The 20,628-nt window shown below is 39.0% G+C and overlaps 1 protein-coding gene across 1 annotated transcript; it reads right to left on the bottom strand.

The window, feature by feature from the left end:
• Positions 1-12,069: 12,069 nt before the first annotated feature.
• Positions 12,070-16,053, bottom strand: LOC137404721 (uncharacterized). The gene has a single exon (XM_068090954.1). It carries the CDS (start codon positions 16,051-16,053, stop codon positions 12,070-12,072), a length of 3,984 nt encoding a protein of 1,327 aa, XP_067947055.1.
• Positions 16,054-20,628: the final 4,575 nt, after the last annotated feature.

The raw sequence follows: 20,628 nt of genomic DNA, 5'->3' as shown, positions 1-20,628 counted from the left end.
ATATTGGCATGCATCAAAATTTAAAACCAAGCAGTACATTCAGGCTTATGAAAAAAAAACATTTTTGATTAACCTAGAATTGCTTCTAAGCTCCGTGTCACATGGTTTATATCTAAGTTATATTTACAGAAGGAAGAAGTTTTGTCATTCTCATAACTTACTGCCCGATTTTTAGGCGTGACCTGTTCTGAGAGTCTAAAAATCTTTGATGTTTTTTTAAGACAAATACATTATATTGTTGGCAGTACTCATTACCTATTAGATAGTATGTTTAGTTGGTCTCATGATTCTGTTCACATTATAATAATATTTGAGATAGTGCACAACTAGAACAAACATTTAAATATTGATGCTAAACATACTAAGAATGATAGCTATTCTAAAAGTACTCCAGTTTAATACCACTTATAAATTGGTATGAATAATATGGCTTGTCCAGTGATATGAGCGTGGTGATTTTTAAACCACTAATGCAGTGATATTAATTAGCATCACTTGTGGTGTGATATTAGCTAATATCACAGTATGAGGAAGTAACTATTTGCCTTTTGGACAAATACCACTATTGACACACAGATATTCATATTCACCTATGAATCAATCATTCTCATATTCAAATGTAATAAATATGTATTGATGATGATTGATTAATAATGGTTGAATCTTTTTAACTGGTTAACTAGTACAATTACAACTAGTCATACCCTTTTAAAGACATACTATTCTGATTGTCTCACAGCACCTTTATTCTATCTTCAATGAGCTTTTTAGCCGTTTCAACAGGATTAATCATTATAATATTATTGGTCTTTCTCTTAAAACTCCCGTTTTTATTTGCTACCACACCACAATAGGTACTAAACTAATACCACTGCTTGAACAATGCTATGATTATGTTGCTGCATTCTCAATATTTTATAATAAATCATCAAGATAAATTTATCTGTATGAGTGATGCTAATAAAGCCACATCATGAGTGATAGTAATAATACCTGCTAATAGTGGTAATAGTGGTGCCATCTAAACCACTCATTTAGTAGTACTAAGGTGTGGGATAACCTCAATCAAAGGTATTAGCGAAATTTGAAGCTAAATGTAACATTGAGTTATGCAAATACTAGATCTTCTGATTAATACTGAGACAATGTGATTTTTGGCTGAGTTAAAACTGCAAAATCATATTAATATTACAAAGGTCAGAAAGTATGACTGCTGACTAGATATTCTTTCAATGTTAGTACAATAAAGCATGGCTATTATAATATAATACAAAATATACATACTGTACATATAATACTAAATATATTATCTTTAATTTTATATGTTTGTTTCAATGGAGTTGATTTTGGCCTGCAAAAATACAGCTACGCGGAGTAGTGCGCATTCAGATGTATCTAGTAATGAACCTTACCCTGCTAACAGGGCAGTCAATGAGAAGACAGATTACTTCTTGCTCACAGCGCTGCCCAACAGGTAAACTGGTGAACCATAAACCTGGGCTCTAAATACAGTATTGACTGCATAACTCTGTATAACAGACCTTACCCATTTGGTAAGTTATTTGAATCTTCCTCAGTTGGTAGGCTTTAAAGTATATGATGATGAAACATAATAAATTTCTTTAATTCAATAAGTGAAACCTAATAAGGATTATTGGAACATTATCTAGTAAATATTGATTAGTGTAAAAATAGTTTTATCTATTACTGTAGTATGTAATATGGAGATTCTGGACCAGAATTTTCGCCCTGGTATTTTTTGTCTAAAGATGGAAAAATTTAGAATTTAAAGTTTTCAAAATCCCTCGGATTTTGAAAAATGGATGTGAGAAATGGAGAGAGTTAGAAACAGGTACGGCTGCCAAAGAGCACGCGACTGCAGGACCTTTCGGTGCTGGTCACGCTTGCTTTTTGCACCTATTTATTATACAAAATTCTTTAAGCCTCTGATTGTCTATTTATTATACGCTTGACTGAACATCAATTTATTTGATGTAGGCTTAGTTTAGTTTTTATATGCATTGATTGTCTGCACATTGGACATATGATTGAGTTTTTAGCCCATTCCTCTATGCATTCTTTATGAAATATATGCTTGCAAAGTGTAGCCACCGCTTCTGAAATATCAGCTAAGCATATAGAGCATGGATCTTTTGCTTCTGCAGAGGTAAGTACTATAGGTTCTATTGCACGCTCATCTAACCAGAAACTCGTAAATACAATATAGTTGTTTAATCTCTGTGATCTTCGGGGAATATCTCTTTCTCGTTCTTCTTGAAACAGTGCTTGCGATATAACACTTCCTAGAGTTTCATTGCTTCTATTTTGATAGTCTAGTATGTTTAGTCTCTGTGCTTGCTGGTCACAGTACACTCGCAAGCTTGGATGAGATAATATCACAGATCTAAGTGCACATTTTCGATAATACCGCCAATTATCCCGCCATGCTCTTATGTAAATATTTCTTATATCATCAATGCTCATTTGTTGGTAGTCTTGTAAATTAAATTCTTCCATATTACTCTCAAACTGTGCTCGCAATCTTCTTGCTTTTCTAGCTTTTTTCTTAGCTTTTTTTGTAGCATTTCTTAGCTCTTTTTTATCCATTTGCTGATAGCCTTCTATTTCAAACTTTCTCGCTTGATCTTCACAGTGAGCTCGCTGTATTGCTTTTCCTAGCTCATTGTTGCTCATACCCTGATAGCCTTCTATAGCCAATTCTCTTGCTTTCTGCTCTATTTGTTGTCTATTTCTCCTTTCCATTTATTATACGTCGACATACAATAAAACCGTCAACCAATTTTAAAAACCGTCAACCAATTTTAAAAACTGTCAACCAATTTTAAAAACCGTCAACCAATTTTAAAAACCGTCAACCAATTTTAAAAACCGTCGACATAAAATAAATGGATAAGCTAAAGAAACTATATTATTCGCCGTCTGGCTATCAGCGTGGTAAGACAGCTGCTAGGAAGCTGCATGAAAAAATCCCCGAGTTGAAACGAAGTCAGATTCAAAACTGGCTTGACCGTCAACCCATCTACCAGATTTACAAGGCAAAGCCAAAGCGTATAAAATTTCCCCACTACAGCCAAGACAAACCAAACCATACTCACCAAATTGATCTGCTGAGCCTTCCCACTGACAAGGGGTACAAGTACGCGCTCACAGTGGTGGACATCGCTTCTAGGTACAAAGAGGCGGAGCCACTCAAAAAGAAAACGGCGGCTGATACGGTTGAGGCTATTTAATGTATATATAATAGGTCACCACTGGAATATCCAAAAGAAATAATGTCTGACAAGGGGCGTGAGTTTATGGGAACTTTTACAGAGCTGATGAACGAGAAAGGCATAAAAATATCTAGAAGCCTTAATAAGAAAAAGGTAGCGTTTGTAGAGCGTTTTAATAGAACGTTGTCAGAAAGATTGTTCGCTCACCAGTACGCTGAGGAAATTAAAGCTGATAAGACCAACCGAGAGTGGGTAAAGAGGTTGCCGAGTGTAGTGGCTGCGATAAATGATGAAGAAACTAGTAGGATACATATGAAACCGATGGATGCTATAAAACTTGACAGTGTAACACAACCCGAGTATGACGAGGTCACTGAAGACTTGCCGATAGACTCATTGGTGCGGTATTTGTACAAACCCGGAGAAGAGCACAATGACACGCGGTACAGAGCCACTGATGCCATTTGGTCAGTAGATGTATACACCATAGATGAGATTCGTTCAGCTGAGAATCAACCATCCGTGTACACGCTCCAAGGCATTGATGACCGAACGTTTACTGCAGAGCAGCTGCAAGTTGTACCACCCGATACGGAGGGATTAGATATACAATAAATGACGGAAAAAATATATCCCAAACTGCCGACAGCGCCTCCGGATGGAGGTTTTGAGCAGTACAACAGAGTGCGCGACATTCGCAATGAGCTGCAGGTTCTGAGAGACAATCGGAATAGTTATTACAAGAAATACAGCAAGGCGGTAAGTGGTCTACAGAATGCTCAAATAACTCTATCGTCACTGGCCGCCGTGGAATCGACAGCTGGTATCGCTACATCCCTTACTATAGTAGGGCTGCCCATTGGTGTGGTACTAACGGGTCTAGGTGTTGCGTGAGGTCTGATGGCTGCGGTACTGACACCCATAGCAAAGCACTGCGCCAAGAAAAAGGTCAAGCATGCCAAGAAGCACGCCATTCTGTGCACTGGCATATCTGTGCTAAACAAAAAGATCTCACGCGTGCTGGATGATAACTTTATTAATGACGCGGAGTTTGAGGACATTGTGAATGAATACAATGCCGTACGTCGGGAGCTCGAGTCTTTTGACGTTGACAAAATAAGAGCGGAGGCTAAAGAAGAGCTAACTCAGCAGCTGCTTCAGCGTATGCCTGGCACAAAAGAAGCTGCACAGTAAACCTTGCAAAATGTTATACTCTCGAGTATAAAATTTTTATTTAAATACGTTTGCGGGCAGTCCGGCGTCCTGTAGTTTCTTCAGAACAAAGCTAGCCGTTGCAATTTCTGCGGACAACATGCCAAGACTCTTGACCTTCATTTCGACAGGTCTGTCCTTGAAACCCAGTTCCTTAACCGCTTTTCTAGTGGCTACTAACCCTGTAGCTAACAAAGCGCCTTGGTACAGCGCGTTACCAATATCCTTGAGAGTGTTGTTCATCTGCGCCATTTATTATACTAGAATATTCTCGCTTTTACAGCGGGCGTTGGTGTAGGCTTTGGTGTGGGAGTTGGTGTAGGCTTTGGTGTGGGAGTTGGTGTAGACGTTAGTGCTAGTGGCTTTGTGTACCATTGCCAACCTATCAACAGTAGAGCTATACCGAGACCGACGGTTATCTACGCGTGTTCAGTTTCTTTGGGATGTTCAGTTTCTTCGGGATGTTCAGTTTGCTGGGTTATCGCGGAGAGCTCATCGTTAATGTCACTCAGAGGTTCTAGAGGAGTCTGCATCGGCGTCATCCTCTTGGGGTTCTTCTTGACCGTTGTCATTTATTTCTAGAGAATTTCCTACCCACTTGTAGTCGATGTGGTTGGCAGTAGTGAGCAGTACTGAGAAAGGGGCCAAATACATTCCGTAGTCGTAGTAGAATGGCCGGAAATATTCTTTGAGGAATGCCTCGACAAAGACGTCTTTGTTTAGTTCAGCTTCCAGTTCCACCTCATCTACAGACACGACTCTAGACACAGATTTTGTCCAGAGTTTGGCGAACACCTTGGATACGTTACCGGCAACGTTGTCAATGATGCTCTGCTCGTGTTTGAGATATAACTTTTTAACTTCATTCTCTGACATTTTGGCAAGGTCTTCTTCCGTCTTGACGCGTGCCTTTACCAGCCTTTTTCGATAGTTGGCATCATGTACTGATGTCTCTTCAGCCTGCTCCGGTAGTGAAATTGTTGGTTCCATTTTATTATACACCCGTTTCCATGTCAGGTAGCACTTGATGATTACAAAGCTTCCCAGAGAAAAGAAGAGTGAACCCGTCGCGTAGAATATTTGTTCAATCATTTGCTACGGATCAAATACTGTCCAACGTCAGTGTTGACAAACAGCATAAAAGTATTTACTAGTCCAGCCTTTATTTCAGCGTGGCGCTCTGACGGGATAATGTCATTCTCGCTGGTAAGAGTCTCAAAAGACTTTTTACAATTGTTTTTGGTTACCAAGACCCAATGAATATTTTCTCTAAAATCTTTGGGAGCCGAAACGTAGCGCTGCGTTATCAACCAAGTGGTTAGGTTGGCATGGCGCCCACTAAAAGCGAGCCAGCTGAGTGATGTACGGTGTTTTTCGAGGTCTTTTTCCGCGCTGCAGTCGTCAATGATGATTAGCGACTTTTTACCCAACAGTTGGCCGCCTTTGGAGTGTCGCTTGATCAGGCTTTCTAGGTTGTCAACCAAGTTACCGTTGCACAAAACTGTGCACCTATTCAGCCAAGGACGATTGTAAGTCTTGTTGTCATGGAATGTGGGACAGATGATAAAAATGTGATCAAAAGCATGAAGGTAATACCTTTCAATTACATTTAGCGCGTGATAAGTCTTACCCGAGTTTGTTCGTCCGCAAATGATTGCGTTGTGTGGATGCTTTGGAAGTAAATTGTCCATTTATTATACAAAATTATTTAAACCTCTGATTGTCCATTTATTATACAAAATTATTTAAATCTCTGATTGTCCATTTATTGTTCGATATTACTCAGTTAGTTATTTACAAAAGATACGCGTTTGTCAGTCACTAGAAATACAAACGCTTTGCCATCGTCTTGCGTTACATCTTTTGATAGCTTAAGCTTGACATAGTCTTTGATCTGTCGACACATCCCACTCGATCTTTCATCATTCAAAGTCCTCATATCTATAATTAAACAAAACTTGTCCGTGTAAAATTTTTCTTGGTTGATGAACGCTTCTCCTCCATCACCAAAGTACTTGACCGCGTTCTCATACGAGTAGGGACCTAAGTAATTTGATGTAAATTGCTGGTTTGTTGCGCCGTCTATATCTAGTCCGACATCTTTTAGCATCAGATTCCAAAATGTAGTGTCAACAGAGTTATCCTTCTTGAAAAACACCACGATCGCTCGAAGACTTTCATAGCTCGCGTTTATGTTTATTTCAAACTCGGACTTTTCTTTTTGTATATCTTTGGTCGTGTGAGATTTGTAATCGTTGATAATGTGACTATGATTAGAATATTTTTGTTTAATACCTTCAACCAAACTGGGTTCTAAAATTTAGTCATATTCTAAGCAGAGGTTGGTCAGCGTATACTTACCCGCGGCGAATTTGATATGAAACTCTACATTGTTTTGGATCGCCTGCGGAGTAAAGGCGGCGTAAGTCAAAAATGATCCTAGGTGAAAAGAATATCTCTCACCGTGAATCTTTGCGAGAATGTCTTCAGCCGCGCCGTTTATTGAATGTCGTTTCTTTTTAGTCGCTGTAGACTGAATACCTCTATGCGTAAGATCGTAAGTATACTTTTGCTTCGAATGCCAAAACTCTCTATATATCGCTAGATGAGCGTAGTTGGATATGTCGGATATAGTTTGACCATTTATGGTCACCTTAAACTTTTCTACGATCGCCGATGTAAGGTGATCGGGAATGTCCGCTTCAGTTCCATCGCTGGCTAGTTTGAAATTGTAGGTTAGATTAAGCGATTTGGGGTAAAGAACTGTATTGGGCGTTAGCTGGGGCATTTTAATTACTAGCTCATCGCTAGGACTCGCTGTAGATGGATTGTGCACGACTCGCGCGCGCATCTTGTGCTCTTTTAGACCCTGCCTGTCTCTCGCGGACAGGTTATGGTTTAATTCTCCTGTATACATTTATTTATTATAATAAATAAATATGGAATTGGAAGGTAAAGACTTTAACCCCGATGTCGATGAAACCCCGGGAGAAACACCATTTTCCACGCCCGCATCATCATTTACCGAGCCGCGCATTCATGAACAAAATGATGCAATATCCAAGGCGAATAATTGGCTCGCTCAAGCTGACTTGCCCAGCATTGATGAAATAATTTTAAAAAAGGGGAAAGGTAGGGTTGTAGATAAACGATTGTTTTCGGCTATTGTTGAAGTCGTAAAACCCTGAGATGTTGATGGAATAAATGCGGCTATAAAAATTTATGACGAATACTCGCGGCGCGGAGGTACTTATGATGACTTTGTTAGTAAAAGGTTTCTTACGCGAGAAGAAATTGATAGCTATCTCGCCTCTTCTATAGATAGTGTACCTAATCCTCCCGTTAACACGCCGGGTGTAGACACGCACACGCAAAATACAATCGGTGTAAAACTATCCAAGCTGGATATATACTCTGGTATAGATCATTCCAAGTTTGTTCCGATGGCTGACGGTGGCCTCGCGGTAAAAACGAGCAAAGGCTCGCAAATGTTGACTTATGCGCGTAACCCCGAGCTTTTTGTCAAGAATCCAAAGATCCCAACCGCGGAATATCAAGGACTTTTTGGCTTGAACAAAGACGAATACACGAAAAGAGTAGAAAAAGCCAATGCTAGAACCATCGCTCCGGTGGATGAAGAAGTGGATGCGGATCAAGGCAATTTGACTGACTTCAAGTCATGGCTATCTAAACAGGGAGATACGGTGAAAGACCGAGCAAAAAATTTCATAGATCGGCTCAAAAGTAACAGAAAAACATCAGAGTTTAATTATCGCGAAGAACTTGAAATGAGTGATATAGAGGGAAGGTTACCGGAACGAGAGTTAGTAGCTATTGATCAGAGATTTCAAACTATAGAAGGACAAATATCAGTGGCTGTGTCAAAAGCTGCGAACCTGACAGAGCAGATACAACAACTCGATGCTAAAGAGGACAAATCTCCTAATGAACTCGCAAAGTTGCAACAACTAAAAGAAGAGTTGGATGCGCAAAACGGTTTAATCAGTGATCTAAAAGGAGACCTTTCGGATAATACAGCAAAGATGCGAAAGCAGCGCAACCTAATTTTAGACATTGGTGGTGGGTTAGCCGCTGGAGGAATTTTAACGGCCATATTCGAAGCGGTAGCGAATGCGTTGGGATCTGATGCGGTAAAAGATCTTATTCCTAAATCTACCGATCCGAAGGATATTATCGAAAGCGGCATTGGCAAAATTATCAAGAAAAATCTGGAAGACTTGGCCGCGTACTTTCATGACAGATATCTAAACACTTCCGGCGCAGTACAAGCATTTTGGCACATGATGGAAAATGCTGTAGATTATCTAGAAAGCAACTTGTGGATAATCATCGCCGGAGCATTAACTTTGTTAGCGTATGAAATAAATAAGCACAGATAAATCTCTTATGACGCCATAAAAGATTTTTACAAAAATTGTTGTTTAGGTTTGCGAAGATTGTTACAAAGATTTTTGCAAAGATTGCGAAGATTGTTACAAAGATTACAAAGATTGTTACAAAGATTGCAAAGATTGCAAAGATTGCAAAGATTGCAAAGATTGCAAAGATTGCAAAGATTGTTACCTTATTGGATTAGCGCAAAAACTCCTACACCCGCAGCCGTGGCAGCGCCTACAAAAACTCGCTCATATTTTTTTTGTTCAGAGCTAGGGGTGTAATCTAAAGAAGGCGCTTTTAAATCAGGGTGAGGTAGTGTAGGCTTTTCACCGTAGAGCTTTTCATAAGTATCAAAGGCCGAATTTACCGAATATATTTCATCGGTAGCCTTCTGCTTTCGAGCATTTTGCTCGTTTAGCCAATCTTGGTTTTTGGCTCGTTTGATGTTGTAATCCGCTTGTTCAGCGTTTAGCTTTTCTAGCGCCGCATTATGTCTCTTGGCTTCTTCCTGAGCTCCATTTTTATCAATCTTTGAAAAAAGATAATTTCCACCGGCGAACGCTAAAGAGTTTACGACGGCTCCCACTACCATAATCGCGATACTAGCCATTTATTATATCTCATAAAATACTATAAGCTCTTTTATATCAGTACTGGATACAACACAGGTCACAATTCCGTCTAGCTGAAGATTGATCGCGTGTAGTTTATTAGTTAACACCCCGGAATATGTAACAATTTCGGATTCGTCATTAAAAAATTGTACATCTAACCTCACAACGGATGAGTATGGCCAGTAGAGAATAATATCTTTGATATTTCCACCTCGAGGAATAACTAGCTGAAACAAGGCTTTTTTATCAGAAACACTTATGCGCTTTAGCCTGACTTGATGCACAGTCATGGATTTTGATCTGCCATACATTTATTATACGACAACTCAATCTCAGCAACAAACTTGCCAAGATAGGCATTACCTCGTTCATCCGAGATTGACACGTTTAAGCTGTTGAGCTCGCCAATGAGCATGGATTTGTAATTATTAGTAGGATGGTGTTGTATTATTTCCCCCACATCAGTTCTGCCTATGGGAATAATTGAAAGGAGATTTGATCGTTTACCGTTCCATAAATTTTTAGACGTGTCTATTCCATCGATGTATAAATACAAACACAATGGGGTCAGATATAAATATTCATTCTCTATCAGTTTGGCTAGTCCACCCGTAATCGTTGCGTCAGTACTAACCTTTAAAGTGTTTTGATGAACTTTAAATGAGCCTGGTAATTTGGAAAGGAGCTGCTCGTACGTGTAATACCCCGGCTGAATAGTAGTCGTTCTACCGTTGTACGTGTAACTGGTCACCTCGGTCAAATTGTAAAAAGATAAATATAACGTAATTGTCTTAAGGCTAATACCGGTTGCCTTCACGGATCGATCGAGCTCAATGCGACCGGTTTTGTTTATTGTCAAAGAGGTCATTTATTAATAAATGACTGGACAACTATTTAGCGGTTATCCCATAGATTTTTACAACTTAACTGTCGTCGTAGCAATAGACGAACATAACAAAATATCGTATAGCTTTGTCAAAAAGTTTGTCGATATCTCACCAGCACCGGTAGTGGTTAAAAGCTTTGATGATGTCAATTGATGGTATGATGACCCCATGTTATATTATTTTCAGCAATATAAGTTTGCCTTATACTGCGCGACTGCTTTGTGCGGTGTGAGTAAAGATCAGCTGACACGAGGTCTACCTTTTACAAAAGCTATTTTAAACTTTTACGTTATGTACCAAACTAAAAAGATGTTGGCGCAAATGGAGATAAGAAATCCCGGAGATCGAGATTTTGATCCGTACAACAATCCTTACAACAAAACCGAGTACTGCAAATTGCTCAATGAGTTTAGAGTAACCGCTAAAGATATTCCTGAGATTGATCAACCAGCCAGAGGTCTCGGATTTATCATACAAGACGGTGGTAGTAAAGTAGGTTCTTTAGAAAAACAGATGGCCGATCTAGGCAGGCATCACAAACCATATCCAAAATATCCATCAAGCAGTAAAGATAAGACGGATATGGATGTGCATCGGAGTGGTGCCAATGGTTGGGGTACTTATTACCAGTTTCCGGAGTGGAATTCGAGTGTGGGTACTAAAATGGTTTCGGTAACTCAAGACCCATTTGACTACAAAAGGGTAGTGCCCGATCATAGTAAGTCATTCACATCCCCCGGAATAGTTAGACTTAATGATAGTATTAGAGCTTACGTCTACTGTTTACTGGGAGCTCAGGTTCAAGCTAGACAAGCGGGTTCCTCCCTCGAGTCTCAACAAGAATTTTTAGTTCTGGTCAATGACTTGATCATGAAAAAGCAATCTCTCCAAGATTCTATATCAAACTTTGAAGACGCCCTCACTAAAACTCGCGGGCAAACAAATTATGTTATAGCCAAAGGTCTGTACATGATACCGTCAGACTTGAACTTGAACGCTTTAGGACAAAGCGTAAAAGAATTTAACGATAAAATTAAAATAGCCCAAGCGTTTGATAGCGTAGGAATAAAACCTCCACCACCGAAACCAAAACCCACACCGCTAAAGCCTTCACCAAAACCCGCGCAACCTGCACCAAAACATGCGCAACCTGCACCAAAACCTGTGCAACCTGCACCAAAACCCACGCAACCTGTGCCACTACAACAGCCACCGAAACCCAAACCCGCAGTAAAGCAGCCTCCAGCACCGACACTAAAATCAACTCCTTCTGTAAAGCCATCTATATTTCCTACAGAATTATTTTCACCAAAAACTGCCCCTTCTGTAAAGCCATCAACAGAACTGTCACCGCCCGAGGGCGACGTTCACGAAGGAAATAAATTGTTAATTGGCGGCACTATAGTCATCGCGGGTATAGCTTATTCCATGATGTAATTTTATACGACTGTATAAAATTATGACAATGCGGCTTGTAGAGCCGCCTTTTTCATCGTTTTGTACCCGGGTATATCTTTTGCCTTGGCCAGCTTTTTGAGTTCGGGTAAGTTAATGCACAGTTCTGGTGGCATTCTATTCTCATACCTAGGTATGGGTCTACCTCGAACTGTATATCTTTCCGTTGACTCTTTATATTTGTCATACACAGGGGGTCGGACGAGATCAAACAACTCCATCGCATTGATCCATCTTTGACTCAACTCATCTAAACTTTCTTTTGCTTTCCTATTCAAGAAGTGCGGCATTGTTAATGTCATTTATTCTGTAATGTCCGTGTGCCAAGCTATTTATTGAATCTAGGTAATAGCGTTTGTCGTCAAAGGCCGACAGAGTCTTTTTGCTGAATGTCCAATTTTTTATCTCGTGTAGTTTGGACTGGAGTGTCGTCATGGTTGCATTCGGAGCCGGATCTCCACTATCCAGGCATTGTTTGTAGGTATCAAACTTTAGCTTTTTGGTTATACACTTTTTTACTCCTTTGCATTTTGTCAGTCCCCAACCCTCACCCTCTACGCAGTATGACTTGGCTCGCAAAGCCACAAACTCTGATATCGCCTTACCACCACCTTCATCCTTGGGCAGACCTATCACTTTCTTGTTTTTCTCGCTGTAGCACGGGTGATATTTAGGGTAGTTGCTCGTATCATACTTTTCGAGCGGCATTTCCTTATAAAAATCTTCTGTCTCGATTAATAACACTAAGCTGTCCGTATCAGTGTACATCATTCTAGCATCGGGGTATTGCCATCGTATGTCATCGTAAAAGAATTTGTACATGAGCAGTTTACACAGATCTAAAATGGCCTGACCGACGTAAATAGGTTTGTTCATGGCCACTGTAGATTTGCTCATGAGAATGGCCGCCAAGTTGTCATTAAACTCTTTCTTACACTTGAATCGCGGCTTATTTATGAGCTTTTGTTTGCGATTCATTTTAGTAGTCAACTCTACATCTATCCGTTTGCGAACATTCTCCATCGATTTCCCGAATACGGCATTGTTCATGAGCTTGAAAAAATCTTTCTCAGAATCAGTCTTAGCTTGCTTTCGAAGATCGGTGTTTAGTCGAATGTACGGCTCCATCCATGCACTTTCTTTAAACTTGAGAACTCGGTGTACTTTAGTCAAACGCAGACCCTTTTTCAAATAATACTTTAAGATACTGTGATGTACGACGTACTTGCGCTTATCTCGAAGGTTTGGCACCAGCTTAGGAACTTTTGCATAGCACGGCTCTCCAAGCTTGTCAAGCTCTCCCACATCGCGCATATACTCTGACCACTGATCAGGTTTCATTGATTCGGGTGCCAGCGGATAATCATTGTGTTCGTCGTGGAGCTTGTTTGGGTATTCTAGATCTACCTCCGCCATGTAGCCCTCATCATCATTAATGTCTGGCAGCCCTTTCGATTTCACCCATTCGAAACCACCAGTCGGTAGCTTTTGCGACATGGCCCACCCGTACAGGTTATTCTCATCCAAGTACATCAGGTAGGTAGCTGGTTTCTTTTTATCATACCCTTCCACATAAGGATTGTTGGCCTTGGCGTATCGCAAGCCTCCGCATGTAGACACACCACCTCTTATACCACTCTCTACAAAATTGTACATGTCTACATCACTGATGAGCTCCAGTTCTTGTTTTGTTATTTTAAGCAATGCATCCCATGACAATGAGGGTGCTGAGATGTAGTGACACGGATCGAGACCATATACATCCATGGCTGTCGATCTATGGCTCTCAAAAACATCAGTCAAAAGCAAGACATCCGTCTTAAGATAGAGATCGTGATAATCACCCAAAGTCTCACACCCCAGCTCCTTCCACACTTTTTGAGCATGCCGATAGTCCTCATCACTTATACCGGCATAATTGTCAAGCGATGAACTAAAGTGTATAATCTTTGGAAGTTGCTTTTCTTTAAACCGCTCGTGAGAATCCATGTACTCGTACGGATACACGCCCTTTCTCGCCAACAAGCCGTAGTGTTCTGGATACTCTCGTTTCAGGTGCGGTAGATCATCTAGACCTTCCACCAATGTAGCCAATGAGCTATTGAGGTGCTGGAGGCTGTCCATAAACTTAAAGCGATCTATTCTCATTGACATGTACTTTTCATCCGTGTTCGCTATAACATCGATGCCCTTGTACCCCTCGTAAGCCTTGACAATTAAATGAGAGTCATACCCCTTGAGGTTGTGAAATATCACGTTAATCTTTTTTGTCTGTCTGTGCTTGAGATTGCAGCTATTGTGCGCGGGGCCTCTGTACGACCCAGAGACATGATCATGATCTCTAACTAGCCAATCTTCTTCCGTAGCCTCGCGCCCACACATGTAGCACTCTGTCGCAGTTTTAAATTCTCGCTCTTGCTCCGGAGTGATTATTATTTTCGCGATTGTAATGCTATCTATCAACTCTTCTATTCTACCCAGCTCTGCAAAGAATCTCTCCATGCAATCCTCACCCCTGTAAGTCTCAAACCTCAATGACTTTCCTAAGCTGTTCACCAGGTTTACGCCGTAGCCACACGCTGTATGGACTTTGGCATTTTTGTCCATAACAGACTCAAAGTCCCCGTAGACGGTGTAAGGCACCTTTTCCATATTTTTAATGTTCTTAAACTTCATGACCGAGCCAGGTTCAGGCATCTTGACGACGCAAGTACCATTGTGAGCGGCTAGGCACCCTTTGATGTGGTCCTTAAATGTTCTCTCACAAGTAGAATGATGAAGGCAGCGTAGGCAGGTATAGTTTCTATGTCCGCTGTGATCAGTTTGCTTCCTCATTAACACTGACATACTCTTGATCCACATGTAGTGATTTTTATAAAGAATTAAATTCACCTCTGGGAGACCTTTTGCACTATCTGTATACAACCTGTCATCCGTGTGAACAATCCCCATTCCACCATCTTTCCACTCAAACACATTAATCACAAGTTTGTTCTTGTTAGCAAACTTTTGAATCTGGTCTATGGTGACCGGGTACTTTAACATTTTGGTATTCAAGCTGTTTTGATATGGCGTGTAATTTGATAACCTGTCTACGTGATCTGATGATGGGTATAGGCATGAGAGTATCGTCCACAAGAAGCACTTGTTATCATCCAAAGCCTCTGGATCTATTTCTTTTATTTTTTTAACTAACGCTGATTTCTCGGTTTTGGTAGTAAAAGGAATGTCCATAGATTTTGCAATCCGTTTTATCACTGCCATTGTTTTGGCACCTCCATTGTTGACGTTTATGATGGCATTTTTGTTCGCTAAAGCTTTAGGGGTTGGTTTGTACGTTCCACCTCTTAGAGGTTTCCACCGATAAATTTCCAGATAAAATCTAAATACTCGCTCCAAAATCCACCCCGAACCATTGTTCGTAAATTCATCAATTTTTCTGATTATATTCGCTAGCTGTCTGTTTAATTCTTCATCCAGATTGGTTGATGCTAGGATTGGTACGGCGCCTTCTCTAGGGGTACTCCAGAATCGAGTGATTATAGTACCACGCTCCAGATGGGAAAATGAAACTTCAGCACTTACGCGAAGTTTTTTAGTTCGGTTAAATGCATCATTAATCCTACCTATAATGACGGGTTTGGCGTGATTCCATACAAAGTCTATGTTGGCTGATTGATAACTGGATACATCTATAGTAGATTTGTTGGTGACCTCGTCTAAAAAAGTGGTTCTTATCTCCACCCGTGGCGCTCTGTCAACACCTCTCAATGTGTCCAGCAAGTCCGCTTTTTTCACACGCGGCCCAACTCTTATATCTCTGGCTCGAGCTAAAGATTTTAGATCTTTCATACTCAAGTCATCCACTGTAAGACGTTTCTTGCCACCGACAATATTCTTTAACTCGGCTTTTCTCAGCTTCGCTGTATTCCCAAACCCCATACGCTTCGCCTCCTCCCTCATCTGACTGGAGGTAGAGTCTCCGTACAGGTTTCTCACATTGCGGAGGGCATCATCCGGGTGTGGCTTTTTGTAAGTACCGTCTAGCAATATCGGTATACCCTTGCTAGTTTTACCAATCACCTTGGATTGATCGCCAGCACGATACGCGAGCTCAGCCTTTCTCATCTGGCTATATCCTTTTACACCGCTTCGCTTGGCATCTTGTCGAAGCCAACTCGTATTCCCCTCTCCATAGAGGTTTCTAATGTCAGACACCGCCTCAGGTGGTGCCCGCTTTCTAACTCTCTCCATTTCTATTTATTATTACAAAGCTTTAAACGTTAGTCAAATGAATTGATGTAGGCTTAAAGAAAAGCGTATAATAAATAGACAATCAGAGGTTTAAAGAATTTTGTATAATAAATGGACAATCAGAGGTTTAAATAATTTTGTATAATAAATGGACAATCAGAGGTTTAAATAATTTTGTATAATAAATAGGTGCAAAAAGCAAGCGTGACCAGCATCGAAAGGTCCTGCAGTCGCGTGTCACCTAGGTGACAGCCGTGCCTGTTTCTAACTCTCTCCATTTTATTTCTAATATCCATTTTTTAAAATCAGCATGAGTTTGTGTATCTGATTTTGAGTTTACATGGTTTAAAGAATTTTGTATAATAAAGGTACAAATGGCAAGCGTGACCAGCAACGAAAGGTCCTGCAGTCACGTGCTCTTTGGCAGCCGTACCTGTTTCTAACTCTCTCCATTTCTCACATCCATTTTTCAAAATCGGAGGGATTTTGAAAACTTTAAATTCTAAATTTTTCCATCTTTAGACAAAAAATACCAGGGCGAAAATTCTGGTCCAGAATCTCCATATTACATACTAATTATTACCAACTGTTTACACTGATGACAGCAAATGATGTGTGTGTGTGCACATGGCGTGACGTGATGGGGTGTGTGTGTATGTGCGCGCGTGTGTGTGTGCGTGTGTGTGCGTGGTATGTGAGTGTACAAGTGCACATGTGTGAATGTGTGAGTGTGCATGTAGATGTGAGCATGGGCATGAGCAAATGTGCATGTGCGTCGATGCAAATGCACCACAGGTGTGTGTGTGCGCGCGCGCGTGTGCGTGTGTGTGTGCATGTGTGTGCGTACGCAAATGTATCTTCATGTGCCCATAAAGCTGCAATTTAGAGTATGTACATTAAAGGTAGTGATATAAAACATAATGTGTGTGTGGTGTGTGTATGTGTTTTTGCGTATGTGTGCGCAAGTGTGTGCGTGTCTGAAGTTAGAGTGTCATAATTGATGATTTCCATTTCAACTATTATCACATTTAGATACTATGGCAAATAACTTTATTAGCTAAAGATAAAGCAATTTCTTATAATTTATGCATGTAGACCTGTTTTGAACGTATATGTCACGAACAAAAAATACAATATTTTCATATGGATAAAATTATTGTCACTCTCTAATCTCAATAATACTGCTCAGATTACATATACAATTGACCAGGTCAATATAATTTTATATTTAACGATTGCGGAAGCAACAAGTTTTAACTCAAAAAATTTTCAGCTAGTGGCAAAGCAGGTATTTATCAACTAAGATGTGCACCCTTGCACTGAGTTTATGTACAGTATATTTACTATCAAATTATTTACATGTACAATATATTATTAAATTTATATTGTTTATATAAATCAAATATAGTTCAGTATAACACTAATATTTATAATTATAAATAGAAATCGAGAGTCAACAATATGTGGAGAAAAAAGATACCTAGTACAATGCTACTCTATTTAGCTGGAGGTCCTTAACAATGTTGATTTGTAAGAATGTAAGTTTCAGCTAAACAAACAAAACTAACAAACACCAACAACTGTTATCCAGTCCAGTTGCATCAGAACTAAAATAGCGTTGCTGTCAACCACTTGAGTGAAGCCTGCTGATGCAAAGGTGAGCTATTGCTAAAAATAGTCCATTTGATTATTAGAGCATTTGAATCTTAGCAATAACAAGATCAAGTGTTTGAAGTCAAAAAAATAATTGATGATTAAGTAAAAATATTGATGCATAAAACAAAGCACTTTAACTTACTGTTTTAAAATGATGTCAGTTAACTTAATTTCAGCAATAATTTTGGTTGGTTAAAATGAATGCATTATGCAAAGCTAATTAGATAGATACAACTTAATTCTGATAGTGAAATATTTTGTACATTTGAGTTTTATCTTTTTATTACTCGGGTAAAACATCCCAAGAACTTGCCTCCCAGGCCAACATTGGCGTACATGGTAGTATTGTGGCTGCAATATCCTGTAACTAATAAGTTTGTGAGCTTGAGGCAAAGTATATTTATTCCACATGAACATTCATTATGTTTCTGGAATAGAGTATGCTTTGTTATATTATTGTCAGCCTATTTAGGTGGAACTAGCAAGCGGTGCATATTCTTGCACAAGAGGTCGGTATAGAGTTAACAGCAAGTCTGAATTCTAAAATAATTTAGAACAAAAAATTAGTTAAAATTAAAAAATTCAGCTTGGTCATTGTGCGTGTGGCGTGAGTGCATTTAATTTTGGATGCATGCCAGCCAAAATGCAGTTGGTTCACAGCGAGTTTTTTGTATAAGCTATGTGTTTTTGCAATTTTGGGCTGATTTTGCTCTAACTTAGTAAAAAACATGAGCACCTAAAACAATTTGTTAAAAACATTAAGTTTGCAAACTTTGTCTATTTTCTGAAAACCTGCTTCATGAACAAAGAATGCTTTCATTGAGCAAGGATGATACCCTGATCACATGTCCAAATGCAGTAATTTTGATCGCAAGTAAATCATCTCCTGTTCTTTACAAAGGAAATCAAATTACCTGAAAGAATTTTTTCGTACAATTTGATGAAACGTATTTATCAGTTCCCTATCCATGCATAACTCAATATTACGCAACATTTTTTTTAAACGATTAATAGATGTAACAACTTCATTAAGTTTTAAATTTATAATTTTCAGATTACTAAAATTCCTTCTTTGAAGTCTTTAGAAAAATCAACTATAACAGTAATGCTAAAGTTGGAAAAGGCAAGAACAAGCGGTATAGCAAATTTTTGTTCATGTGGAAAGATAACATAAACATGATGCTATATGACTCATGGATGTAAAGAATGTTGTCTGATTCTTTGCACGCATCTTCACTGTGATTTTAGTTCTCAAAACTAATATTTAGCGAACAAGCATCTTAGAGTAATTCATTTGGTCATGTCTTCTAAAAAAATAGAAGTGGTGAATTATCTCCTACTCTAAAGACTCAAGAAAAGGGCAGTTGTGGAAGCCCTTTACCAAAGGTTTCAAAAATTGCATCATTTTTCAGTGTGGTATCTACAAATGTATGTACAGTGGGTGTAAGTATTGTGCTAAAGCATCAAATTATGTAAGAAAACTTCAACATTTAAAACACAGTCCCGAGTTGCTTGCCAACCAAGATAACTATACATATCGTGTCTGTAAGTATGTGAGGAACTGACAAACAAACTTGCTACACATGAAGTGTCCTACCAAGGATTGTGATTAAATGCTGTCTCTGATAGATAATTGTGATAAAAGCTTTTTTGTCATTTGGGAGTTGATGAAAACACTTCAAACTGGAACATAATAAACTGTAATTGGAAAATCTAAACACTATTGGCAATTGTGGAAAAGGAACAAAAAAGAGGACTACCGTTATACTAAAAAGAAAGTGTTCTATGTGTGGATGGAGCTGATGTCTTGTAGGCAATTGCACAGCTGAATCTGAAACTGATGCAGGAATATAAATACATGAAGGGTCAAAACATAAAATGTGATAATCACTAACAATAATTGTTGATTCGAGCGGTTCCATCAGACTGGCGATTATTTTTTATAAAGTTATGCAAACTTTTATAATTTATAATTTCCTATGTTTAATAAATTAATTCAATATCCAAGATCTCACTAAAACACAAGCTTTAAGTTGCATGTTGAATAAAATCCTTATCTACTTCCACAAGTCATTACTAATTGTTATTAAAATAATAGCCATTGCTACGTTGTCATCATTAACCAATGAGATGGAACCTTTCAGAATGTTGAGAGAACAAGGCTTGACGATTGACAGACTTTTTAAAGCATGTAATCACTAAAGCAAATAGTAACCTATCCAATATTTGCTTTAAGCATTTTCAAAGATTTTTCATTTAGCTCGCAGTTTGATCTTTGATTTTGATGGTGTATCTTTTGTTTTGAATTAAAACTCTTACACTCACTTTGAGCTATATAAAACAAAAACATGACTATAATGTTAAATGCTGATACAAATTTGTTGCTTTCACAACACAAATAAACTTCATCTGACTTATATGTACATCACATTGTCATTGACTCTATAGGTTAATGTTGGAAACCTATTATCCATGAAGTGTGCACTAATGCCCAATGTTACATTAACGTAACAACCTAAAGCTACATTTGACTGTTGACCTTGATAGATTTTGGCATTTATAAAAGTTTAAGATGGCAGACCAATGTTTTGAAAAACACACACAAACTGATGTAAAGTTTTTACTTGCAGCATATAAGCCAGATGTAACAAATTATATAAACTTTGGGGCAGATCAGTACTGGTATACCTTTTACTAATTTTGCCGAAGAACTAAGGCTTATGTTACGATCAAGAGCTAGCATTGGCGTAAGTAATAAAAGCAATTTTAGTCCAAGAACTATACATAGGCTATCAGTAGGTTTTATTATTTGAATAACTTATATTTAAACTATAAGGTTAGTTTACTTTATTATTAGCCTAATTATTGTAACTGTCAATGCGTATGCAACTGTCTGATGTGATGTAAAGCAATCGGTTT

This window comes from Watersipora subatra, chromosome 9 (genome assembly GCF_963576615.1).
Source record: "Watersipora subatra chromosome 9, tzWatSuba1.1, whole genome shotgun sequence".
In the NCBI taxonomy this organism is placed as follows: domain Eukaryota; kingdom Metazoa; phylum Bryozoa; class Gymnolaemata; order Cheilostomatida; family Watersiporidae; genus Watersipora; species Watersipora subatra.
This window is presented reverse-complemented; position numbering and strand designations above follow the sequence as displayed.